The sequence below is a fragment of the Adiantum capillus-veneris genome, chromosome 28 (assembly GCF_014529385.1).
Source record: "Adiantum capillus-veneris isolate H3 chromosome 28, ASM1452938v2, whole genome shotgun sequence".
NCBI lineage: Eukaryota > Viridiplantae > Streptophyta > Polypodiopsida > Polypodiales > Pteridaceae > Adiantum > Adiantum capillus-veneris.
In genome coordinates this window covers 105,695,220-105,707,664 of record NC_140958.1, presented here as the reverse complement: position 1 = coordinate 105,707,664, position 12,445 = coordinate 105,695,220, and the positions used below count along the sequence as shown (strand labels likewise).

Genomic DNA, 12,445 nt, shown 5'->3' with positions numbered 1-12,445 from the left:
AACAATACTTCAAAAGAGAGATAAATTAAGCTATTGACAATAGTTGAGGACCGGATTTACATGGAGCCGGGTCCCTCTCCAAAAGGCTTTGTATTATAGGTTTTCCCCATCAAGAGAGACATTTTACGATACAATTCTTGGTGTTCCTTCAATAACTAGCTAGTGCAATGAAGATAGAAGCTTCAAGCACTAAGCAAACACTTTAAAACACAACATCAATTCCCTCACGGTCTCAAACCCAAGACCTCACACACCTTTGAAGATGGTGAGAGCTAGCGGGGTATGAAAGTAGATTGAGAGGAAGGAGCAGTCTTACTAGAAAGAAGTATATCTCCTCTCATAATCACTCATAATAGCTTAGCATAGCTTAGTAATTAGCATGATAGAGGAGATGAGCATGCATTGAATCTTGGCTCTTAGTTGGATTTGCATCACAAAGCCAAGAGTTGTTGGTGTAGGCTTCTCTTCTCACAAGCTTGGAGTAGAGGATGAGCTTTCCATTAAAGCTTGAGAAGGAGAGAGGGTCTTCTTGCTTCACACATGAGATTGTGTGAGAGTGTGTGTGATAAAACCTTGATAAAACCAACCTCCCCCCCCCCCCTCCCCCTCCCCCTCCCCCCCTTCTCTCTCTCTCTCTCTCTCTCTCTCTCTCTCTCTCGACCCCTCATGTTTTGTCCCCATTGGACCCTACACAACCTAGCGAATAATAATTAAGGAGCATAAGTGATAGCCTTGTGACATGTGTCTCCATTTCCCCTTTTGTGAGAGCTTTAGGTAATTAATTAATGCAATTAAACTCTCATTAGACCCCTTAGTCTTCTGGCCAATAGGAATCAAACAAGCCATTGGACTGCTGAATGCTCATTGGACACCTTGGAAGACTGACCAATAGTCTTCTAGAGAGCTTAATTCTTATTGGTTCTTTTATTAAGTGTTTTTAAATAAATTAAACTAGATTTACTCTAGCCTAATTCTCATTGGTCCACCTCTACGGCCATCCAATAGGATTTGTAATTTGTGTAGCGAAAAATAGCATAGACATAGTGAGCATTTCATTGGAGTGTGTGTGATACCTTGAGAGTGTGACAAAATTAGCCCCCTCTCTCTTGGTCGACCCCTCATGCTTCTTACTCATGCTAACACCCCATTGGACCCTGCAAAACCTAGCCAATGATAATTAAGAAGCTTAAGTGATAATCTTGTGACCTGTCCCCCTTTCCCCTTTTGTTAGATCTTTAGGTAATTAATTAATGCAATTAAACTCTCATTGGACCTCTTAATCTTCTGGCCAATAGGAATCAGACAAGCCATTGGGCTGCAGAATGCTCATTTGACCCCTTGGGAGAATGACCAATAGTCTTCTAGAGAGCTTAAATGAATTAAACTAGATTTACTCTAGCTTAATTGTCATTGATCCACCTCTATGGCCATCCAATAGGATTTGAATGCACCTTGTGGGCAATTGGGCTAGGGAGCTGACATGTGTCCACTATGCCCTTTGTGTAAAGGGGCTTGCATGAGTGTGTGTGTGTGTTTCTCTTGCATCCCCTACTAAAAGGGCTCGCCCCCTCCTCTTTAAGAGCTTGCAAAAGACTTTTTGTACACTCAAGCATCCAATTTTCCTAAGCATTGACCATTAGACTTAACCTTTGAATTTTGGAACCTTAGCATTTTGGAAGGCTTAATGCGTTGAACCTTAGGTCTTTGAAGCCCATTGCTTGCACATTGCTCTTCTACAGATGGTCCCTTTGGATCCCTATTTTCCCTCCTTTGAATCCCTACTATGATCAGTCTGCTAGCATTACCAATAATCTAGCTTTTTCTCCCCTGGTACTTCCCCATATTAAATGATCAGTTTAACATGAGAAAATCATTTAGGAGAAATAGATATTAGTTATTATGACAGAGGGTATTGCCTGTGAGTCTCCACCCAACCATCCCCTACATAGCCTTCTAGATAGGGCCCTTACCTACATGCCATGTAGTCTCTTAGCCACCATAAGACCCTTGTCAACACATATGCCCAACCTGTAATTAGACGGGGTCTTGGAGGTGGGTCATGACTTTGACGTCCACATGTAACAATAGAGGTTCACAGTTTAACAGATGTGACAATAGAGGTTTGCCTCTTACTTGGATGTAGACTCATGGCAAAAGGATCAAGTAATGAATAAATTAGATGATTTGATGGATACATTTGTCAGACAGGTGTTCTATTTTGTGGATGCAGATGTCACAATATCTGTCATTTAATAACATTGACTTCTTATCACATCAAGGGAAAGTAAGCAAAAATACACTGCTCTATGTCCACCATTGCCAATGCCATGTATGCCTCAGACATGTAGACCCGGAGATATCACCCTGACAACTAGAAAGAAAGGTCTAGAAAAGTTTGGCAATTGAAGGACAGGATCGAAACATTGCTCATATATCAATTTCAATGATGTACCTTCACTTGGGAGTTGACAACATGTTCAAAGAATGTTTAGTCTTCCACAGATTTGTAGACAAGTTATCTGGAAGCTCACCTTACCTCCTATCTCAGCTGATGGATAACTGCCTTGCAGTGAATTTACCTCTTGCTGTTAAGATGAATTGACCCTCGATCGCATCTCTCTTACAAACCGTCAGATCCATTGCTACTTAAAAGTTCGTTGACATTGAGTCTCTGTGTGTTCTCTTAAGACTTTGTAGTGCATGACAAGCCTATGTATGCCTCCCTGGTATGCGGTCTTCATGAGCTGGTGTACCAGAAGGTGTGCGTTTGAAGAAAGAAAGAGTCTTTGTATTTTCGGCCCGAACCAACCCTTAAGCCACCACCTACCCAGTCCTCTCTTTGCACCCATGTGTCTCGAGTGAAGTCCAATACTGCTACAATCTGTAAAAACGACATTCAGAATCCTTCATTGGCAACACAACTGTAATCACAAGTTTCATGCAAAAATGTTCCAAATCAATATTTATGCGTCTGGCTGATTTTTGGTTATTCGTACATACTCTCTAGACAAATCAAGTGCATCATTCAGATTGCAAGAAAATGAAATGAAAAGTGGTGATCTTTCTGCTTCTGCTCAAAGCTGAGAGATAAAGACATTGCCCTAGTTTTCAGATCATTTTAAAGAGGCCGATTTACAAAGAATTCTCACCGCTCCACCCTTCCATCCAACCATGCCTGTTTCCATTCGAGGAGGCAGTACCTGCAGCCAAACACAATTGAATAGATTTCATCCTATCAAATCTATAAAGCCTAAGTAGAGAAATCAATACGACACACTTGTGAGCTAAAACACAGTAAAATAAGACATTTGAAGATTTATTGGTGCCCCTGTCAGAAGGCCAAGGTCTCCATAGCTGAAATAATGAAGGACTCCAACGCACTCGTCCAAGCTAGACAGAGCACCTATGTAGCACAATAGTCCCAAGCCCTATTTGCTCTCTTCTTAATAAGTGATAAAGGAAGAGAAGAGACCAGCCTCATTGGATTGTTTTAAATTTTTTTTGGTATCCTAATTGTATTGCCTTTTACCCATTACTTGCCATGTGCTGTTGTTTTCACAAACTGAGCTTGAACGTCGCTCCAAAATAGCTGATGGATTGGACATCTGCAACAACCTCCCATTGTGCCTCTATCTAGAGTCTTCACATCCTATCATCAGGAGTTAGCAATGGTAAACTATTCAAGAAGATTTCTGTCTCTTTCTTTGCACAGCCAAGTTTTCATCACATTCCCTCAGCCATTTAAGTGTGGCACTTATCCATCACTACAGCTTGAGAGCACCACCTACCATCCTGGGAACCACTGCCTTGACAAAGTAGTAGTGTTTGTCCAGTTGAGATCATCAGTGATGCAGCAAATCGAAGCCACAAAAAAACTACAAAAACAGAAAAACACAGCTTGTTGGGAACTGGCAGCTAAGGTGGTGAGGAGCCTTCACACCAATGGATGGGCTTGTGCAAATGCCATAACTGATTGCCATGCTTGGCAATCCAAGATGGGGGAAATGAGCAATAGATATGCATTGGGGGACTAGAAGTACTTGAAAACCAAAGGATGAGTGGCATAACTGCTGTGTATGATCGAGACACAATTCCTGCATGCACTCCCCAAACTCCTTATTGGCCGGTGATCATAGTCGGTATGGAATTTCAAAACGTTTCGTATCAAACGAGTTTCAAAGCTTTTGAAGCAGTTTTGCTAGAATATGAAGTGCGTACTTGGCCTGGCAACTAGACATTATTCTGGTTGGGCGTATGAACCTCTCCCCATCCCGTGGCATAGTTTGTGAATGGCTTCAGTTTGCACTCGATAGCTTTGAGGGCAGCATTCTCGAGCTCATCATGCTGGGCGGTGGCATCTTCAGGTACAACTTTCAGATGTGTGTGTGTGTGTAATATATATGTGTGTGTGTGTGGGTCACTAATACTGAGCAAATTGATTGGGTCATGCAACGATTGAATGTTAAATTGCACTATTGGAAACTGTCTACATGGCCCCTACATGTTCGACTTTGTATTGTGCAAAGTATCATGATGGCGTATGTTCAATTTTACTTGCCGTTGTTGCATTGGCCTCGCTCCCGCCTCTCATTGCTTATGTCTAGCATTGTATCTCACTTGTGGCGCACTAGTTCTTATAAAAAAGGCCTCCGTTTGTTAGCAATGGAGAAACTTTGCACTCCAAAGCGTCTTGGGGGGCTGAATATTTTAGACCTTCGTCCATATGCATTGGCAAGGAAGGCTATGTTATTGCCTACTGTAGCCTGCTACAGTGTCACTTCACAGGACAGGCAGTTGGACAGTTAGCTACAGTTGGTCTGGTTCACACTGGACGGACCCTTTGGCTGGGAGTGACACGTGGCAGGGTACCTACGGTGGTCTAGTGGACGTCGTGGCCAGGTCACCACCACCACTCAGTTTGGAGATAGACTTAGCTGGCTGGACATTTATGGGCCGTTGGTGGCTCTTATGGTTGTACATATCAGTAGTCGTTTTGGGGGAGTTGGGGCTTATCTTGCACGTAGTCGTCTAGAGAGTCTTACACAGAGCACTGCTACACCATCCATGCACATCTGAGCCTTGACACCCCATCTTGTACCTGTGAGTCCTGGGCTAGAGCTGAGTGTGCTGCCACTCCAGAGTCTGTACAAGGTCCTTTGAGTTAGTCGAGTCCACATGTTCTGGTCTACTGCTGTGTCTCTGTTATTATCCATTGTTTCTTGTATTTCATTCTGTTGAGAGAGTTTTTGTTTGTTGAGTGAGATTGCGAGAAGCCGTCTGTTTCGCTCATAATTTGGGTGATCCGAGCTCAATAGCTCTTTACATGCTTGAATTGTCGCGTCCTTGGACAACAAAGAGAAAGTGCGAGTAGTAGACTTCACAGCTGGAAAGTTGGTCATACCCATGGCATGGCCAAGCCTTGTAGCTGTTAGCTTGTGGCCCCGGACCTTTGGAAAGTTTTTCAGCAGTTGATGTATCAGTTCTGCTGGAATAGTATCAGGTAAATTTGCATCAGCCAATTCTGTGAGGCCCAGAGTCCGTAGCTGAGCAGTCGACAGCACCTCGCTGAGCGATGGTCGAGGTTGCTGCATATGAAAATGTAATGAAAATGCTATGCGATTTTTTGAAGAAGCAGGCCTCTTGATTTCATGAGTGATAATTTGCTGCTTTTCATTTTTCTGAGCCACCTTTGAGTGTTCCTCTTGATCACTGGATGCACCTGACTCGGAATTGACATCGGAATCATCAGATGCTGCTGAGTCTGCTTTGTAGCTCTCATCACTTGGGTCACTGGAGGTAAAGTTCTCTATGTCATGGCTGCTGCTGCTTGCAGATACTTCATCTGCTTCGCTCTCTGATGCAACCAGAGCTTTCCTCCTCTTCAACTCTACCTTTTTCTTGCTACTTCCTTCTTGCTGTTTCTCCTGTTGCTTGCTACCCCCTGCCATGTTGAGGTCGGATGACAAACCGAGCCTCTGAGTAGTCAAGTGATGGAAAAGCACTCAGATATGGCCTCAGGTTGGAAGAAAAGGCCAGGTTGGATTTTCTTCTGCAAAACGATTTAGGCTGGCAATGGAAAAGCACGTGATGCTTTAGTTTTGCTGCAAAACACAATTTAGGGCAGCAAATTCGAACCAGTAGGGCGAACCAGTAGGGCAAGTAGAGGGCAAGGCGAGAGGGGTGCTGAGAGAGAGTAGGGGCGAGAGTGGGAGGTTAGGGCGAGAGGGGACGGTTAGGGGCGAGGGTTGCTGTGAGAGGGTAGGCGAGAGGGTAGGGGCGAGAGGGGAGGATAGGGGCGAGAGGGGGTGAGGGAGAGGGTAGGGTAGGGGCGAGAGGGGAGGATAGGGGCGGGAGGGGGTGTGGGAGAGGGTAGGGGGCGAGAGAGGAGAGTAGGGGAGGATAGGGTCGAGAGTTTAGGGTAGGGGGCGAGAGGGGTGAGGAAGAGGGTAGGGGGCGAGGGGAGGATAGGGGCGAGAGGGGTTGTGGGAGAGGGTAGGGCCGAGAGGGGAGGATAGTGGCGAGAGTATAGGGTAGGGGCGAGAGGGAGTGTGGGAGAGGGTAGGGGGCGAGAGTATAGGGTAGGGCGAGAGGGGGTGTGGGAGAGGGTAGGGCCGATGTGCACACTCGGTACTCGGTACAAAGTGATAGCAGAAGCAAAAGAGAAGGTACAAAGTGCTAATTTTTTAGCAGCTACAATTTTCGAGCAGATAAAAGGGAGGGTAATTTTGACTCATTGGGAGATTAAGGTTCCTGCAGTAAAGCCTATATTCTTCCCATAGACAGTATGGCATTGGGAGTCCCATCAAGCCAAGTCCTTGATTACACCTTGCTCATTATCCCAATTGCCATCTAAGCAGAGTCCCCACTAGTCCCCAAGCAGATTCCAGTTGTCAGACTGAACAAAGTCACGCAAGAAGCTTGACTAAAAGCAGTTTGGAAGGATCTTAATACTTAACTGCAAATAACACTGAGGATAGAAACCATTAGAGGAATTAGAAGAGTGACTGATTATAGGAGGAGTCCAGTGAGGAGGAGTGACTCTTGTAGAAGTTCCCGATAATACCCAATTACCAAGAGGACTTAGTGGAGAAAAGATATCTTAGAGGAAAGGCGGAAACTTACAAACATAGCAAAAACTGAGACAATAACAGAACATCTATTCTGGTGGAAAGCTCGAGGGGAGGAGAGAGATGGGCCAGAGAACCTACAGATGGCGGAAAGTTGCATACCCTTTACTCAGAGGAGTAATAGCACTTGATTCTGGAGCCATTTACCAGTGGCAAAGGGACGCCTTCCAAAGTGACTAACTGGACAGCCCCCTGTGGCAAAACCTCCTGTACTCTAAAGGGCCCTTGCCAAGCTAGAACCAGCTTCTTTGCTTTTTTCAAAAACTTGGCCTGATAAAGTAGCACCAGTGCTCCTTGTGTTATTTGCGGCTTCCTGAGATGGCGATCATGCCAGGCTTTACAACGAAGCTGCTCTGCTTCTAGAGCCAGTGAAGCCAAACCTCGGCTTTCCTCCAAAATGAAAAGACGAGACTGCTGCCGACCCCAAATTTCCATTGGCACGAAGACTTCCCACTCGCGGGGACCCTAAGTTGAATTCGAAAGGTGCTATCGCTTCCAACCCGAACGCCAATTGAAATGGAGTGTAATTGGTTGTGGCTTTGAAAGAAGTTCGATATGCCCAAAGTGTACCGTGGATAGCTTGAGCCCAAGTTGATGGATGAAGATGACATGCTTTCCGCAGGAGTGCTATCAGAACCTTATTAGTGCTCTCTGCCTGCCCATTTGCTCTAGGGTAATAAGAACAAGATTTTCTATGAAAAATCTTGTAGTTGGCCAGCAAGGTAGAAATTGTTTCATTCACAAAGTGACTACCCCTGTCTCTGGTGATTTCCAATGGACATCCAAACCTGCACAAAATATTTTCATAGAGAAACTTGGCTACTGTAGTGCCAGTGTAGTCCGTTGTGGCAAGTACCTCTGCCCACTTTGTTGCGTAGTCGGTAGCCACCAAGAGATACTTCCGATTGCCGGGTTGGGCAGAGGGAGTAATTGGGCCTACAAAATCTATGCCCCACCTCTCAAAGGGTTGCCATGCCATAGAGACCTGCAGAGGACGGTTTGACTGTTTGCTTGGTTTAGGGCCACAACGCTGACATACATCACATACCTTTACATAGGCGATTGCATCGCGGAAAATATAGGGCCACCACAAGCCACACTGGAGAATCTTTTGTGCAGTAATATGGCCAGGGTAATGGCCACCAGTGGGACCACTATGGGCATCCTCTAAAATATACTCGACTTCGTGAGGGGAGACACACCGCCTCAGAACACCATCTTGCCCTGATTTGTATAACTGGCCCCCAATGAGAGTGAAAGGTCCCCAATGAGAGCAACAGGCGTCTCTTATGAGAGCAACTGGCCCCCAATGAGAGCAACAGGCGTCTCTTATGTAGGGGAGAAGCATTCTCAGGGTAGAGGCCCCTAGAAAGCAGATGCAAAACATCGCCGTACCATTCCGGTGTGGTATCCACCTTAAAAAGACTGCTGTTCGGAAAGTTGTCAGCAACCCCTCTTGCTTCTTCACCAGTGTAAACGCGAGAAAGATGGTCGGCGAGGACATGATGTTTGCCGGGCCTGAGTACCACTTCGAAGTCGAACTCTTGAAATAAGAGTAGCCATCGCCATACTCTACCTGCAACCTGCGGCTTGTTGAGCAGATATCTGAGGGCATGGTGATCAGTAATAACTGTGAAGTGGACCCCTAATAAGTAGTGCCGAAATTTTTGCAGAGCATACACAATGGCTAAACCTTCCCTTTCTGTGGTGCTGTAGTTACACTCTGCCTTGGTGAGTAGGCGACTTGCATAGTGAACAGGGCAATCCAGGTTATACTCCTTACTAGGCTGAGTCAGCACCGCACCCACAGCCAATTGACTGGCATCTGTATGCACATGAAAGGTGAGAGACCAATCGGGAGCTACTAAGATAGGCGCCTCTGTGAGGCGTTTTTTAAGGTATGCAAAAGCTTCTGACTCTGCCTTTGACCATTGAAAGGGAACAGCAGCACTGGTTAGACGGGTCAGGGGTTGAGCCACCTATGCATACATGCGTATAAACCTGCGATGATATCCTGTGTGGCCTACAAAGCTCTGTACCCCTTTTGGGTTGATGGGAGGTGGTAACTTTAAGATTGCCACAATCTTCTCTGGGTCAGGAGCTAAACCTTTAGCCGACACCACATGGCCTAGAAGTGTGCCTTCAGTAACCAAAAAATGGCATTTGTTAGGATTTAGCTTTAGACGCGCCTCTCTGCACCTGAGGAAGACAGCAGAGAGCTGAGAGAGGTGTTCCTCTAGGTTTTCCACTGGGGTTGAACATTGAGCACCTGAGAAGGTCGAAAAATCGTCCATGAAGATGCGAAGATGATCCGTAAGCAGAGGACAAAAGATGAGATATACCGCCCTATTGAAAAAAGGTGGAGCATTTTTCACCCCAAAGACATTCGAGTGTATATAAAAATACCCCAAGGAGTCACAAAAGCCGTTTTCAGTTGATCACCTGGATGGATTCCCAACTGATTGTATCCACTAAACCCATCCATGAAACTGTACAATACATGCCCTGCTACATCTTCGAGCACACGCTCGGTGAAAGGTGTTGGGAACCCATCTGGGATAGTTACCTTATTTAGAGCACGGTAATCGACGCACACGCGGATTTTGTTGGATTGCTTCTTCGGCGCTATCACCATGGGTGATAACCACTCAGAGTGCTCCACAGGTACTATGATCCCTGCCTCTTGCATTTTTTCTAACTCTGCCTTGACCGCCTCAGCATACTTCGGGTTGAGCTTGTAAGCTCGGCCTCTTACAGGCTTAGCCCCTTCGACCAGAGGTATAGTGTGGACACCCAATTCTGGTGGAATCCCCTCTAAATCCTTGTAGGACCAAGCGAAAACATCTTTAAAAGAGTGAATGAAAGAGACGACCTGATTGAGTAATGCGGGATGCTCCCATAACCAAGCTGCTATCAGTACGTGCTGAGGGTTGTCAGGATCTCCCAGGTTGACTTCTCTGACCGGGTCTGGGGTTGTAGCTGGAGAGGGTGCTTCTGAAGATGAGAGGTGAGCTGCCTCTTGGAGCTTCAAGACATCATGAGCAGGGGTTTGATCGATTGGAAACTCTGCATACTCTTCTTGTAGCCATCCCTGTGGGAGCTCCTCGAAGGGCAAATCTTCCGATAGAGACAACGTGACAGAGTGCTTTTGCATGGGGTCCAACTTGGGAGATGCTCTAGAAAGAGGGAAATCTTTGGCTAGTGCATGCAGAGGAGATTTCTTCCCCCTTCGGTGATGTGTGATAGGTTCCCCAAGACCGAGGGCTTCCATCGGCGGTTCATTCGACGCATGAGAATGTGGGGCTGACACACTTACTTCTTCGACTGTTGTACTGTCTGCTGTAGGACTTTGGACATCGGTGTCCTCCTGAGGATTTTGAAGAGAGAGTGTAACTGGCGACACAGGTAAATTTTGAGTAGAGACCATGTAACATGGCATTGAAGTGGTAGCTTCCAACCACTGTAGCAGGTCCTCGTCAGACCCGTCAGGTGCGATGGGCTGCTCAGGGTCAGGGTTGGACTGTACTGTCAATGAGCTGTGCTGGGCCACTGGATCCATCCCTCCTTCAAGCCGGATTGGTTGCATTTGGGAGCCGGGAGTGGATATCCACATGGCGTCGTTTCCCCAATCATGAAGTGCCTTAGTATGCCGTAACCAGGGTCTACCAATCAGCAACGGAAATCCTCCCTCCACCTGAGGAAGACTGACCACCACAAAATCCAAGCTAAAGGTGAAGTCTTGTACCTTCAAAGGCACCTTCTCTATTATGCCCACAGGATAGACTGTCCGCTGGTCTGCCAATGTAACAGTGAACGGAGCAGGGCGAGTAGGCTGCAGACCTAAGGCTGACATGGTAAATTCAGGCATTAGGTTGATTCCAGACCCACCATCCACTATGACGCCTGAGAACGACTTCCCTAGAATAGATACAGTAAGACGTGGACTTTTATAGTCGGTGAGGGGAGCAGCCGGATAGGAAATCAAATAGGACTCTGAGGGCTGTACAGGGAGGTGCCCGCCACTAGGCCCAGCCCCCGGGTACAGAGACTGAATGACTGACAGGGTGTCACTTCTAAGTGTTGCGTCGAGCCTTAGCATGTCGTATAGTGACACCTGCTGAAAAGTATTTTTCAAGATGGCTTCTGCTGTGGGCTTGGCACCTTCGAATTGGGCTCCTTTTGTGACCTTAATCTGTTCCAAGTCAGCCACTGCTTCTAAGAAGCCTCCATCAATGTCAGATAACAAGGAAGTTGGTTTGCTCTGAGCAATTTGGAAGGACTTGTCCTTTGGGTCAGGTAGACCAGAGTGAGGAAGTGGAGACTGGCGAGGTGGACCTGTGGGTAGACTGAGACCAAGAGCTGCTCTTTGTGCCCGAGTAAGGACACCAGTAGGCTCCTCCACTTGCAGAGGCTTAACCACATGAGTAGCACGTGAAGGTTGAGGCACGGTGTTCACAGTAATCAAATTTATCTTCGGAAAGGTGAATTCAGGCTGGTTCTGAGTCGAGCCTGAAGACGTGGATGCCCTTTGCTTAGGACAATCCTTACTGTAGTGATCCTTCGAATCAGGGCAATGACGACAAGGAGGGGACCCCTCGGGTAAAGGACACTTGCTCTGATAATGCCCATATTCTCCGCATCTGTAGCAGAGTATGGGCCGGTTGGAAGGACGAAACGGGGGACGAGGTGGTTGCTGCATGGAATTGGAGGCTAAGGTGTAGAAACTTTGGGGAACTGAGGGAGTACTAGCATGATAAAAACTGTGGGGTGCAAAATTGTTGTGCATACCTTGCTGCATAGGGGGTGTTGTCAGCAGAGGAGGCAATTGGTTTTGATGGCCGTAGGGTGAGACCATGTTGGATACAGGTGCTAGCCCTTGTTGGAGAGAAGGACCAAGATTTTGCTGTATTTGACGCAATCCCTTGAGGTAGTAACACTCTTTATCCTCATGTCCAGATTTTTCACAGAAGTGGCAGTAAACGCGAAGGGGGCATTCCTGTGGGGGGTGCCCCGGAGAGCGGCATGAGCTACACCAAACCATAGCCTTAGTCTCTTGCTGACACTTGAGCTCTTCTAACTCGCGCTTAATCTGTTCCAATGCCTCATTATGTGTAGGCTTCTCTTGTCTAAGAGAGAAGGACCTCTCCTCTTGAAGAGCTCGTTGTAGCTTTAGGGCTTCCAGTTCCCTGCGTAAAGAAGTTAAAGGATCAGTAGGACTACCTTCTGAGAACACAGAGGGAGTATCTATTTGAAGAGAGTTGTTGAAGAGCTTCCTAGCTCCCTCTATTCTAGTAGCAGCTGCGATGAACTCGTCGAGA

General features: G+C 46.6%; 1 protein-coding gene across 2 annotated transcripts in view; it reads right to left on the bottom strand.

Annotated features, from left to right (window-relative positions):
• Positions 1 to 2,153: 2,153 nt before the first annotated feature.
• The window catches only part of ARP9 (actin-related protein 9), a 196,344-nt gene continuing 186,052 nt past the window's right edge, over positions 2,154 to 12,445 (bottom strand). For both annotated transcript variants that reach the window (XM_086504720.1, XM_086504719.1), the window contains 2 exons: positions 3,150 to 3,200; positions 2,154 to 2,881 (listed from right to left, as the gene is read on the bottom strand). In XM_086504720.1, the coding sequence (XP_086360846.1) occupies positions 2,738 to 2,881; positions 3,150 to 3,200 (195 nt within the window). In that variant the 3' untranslated portion in view covers positions 2,154 to 2,737. The remainder of the gene's footprint in view (positions 2,882 to 3,149; positions 3,201 to 12,445) is intronic.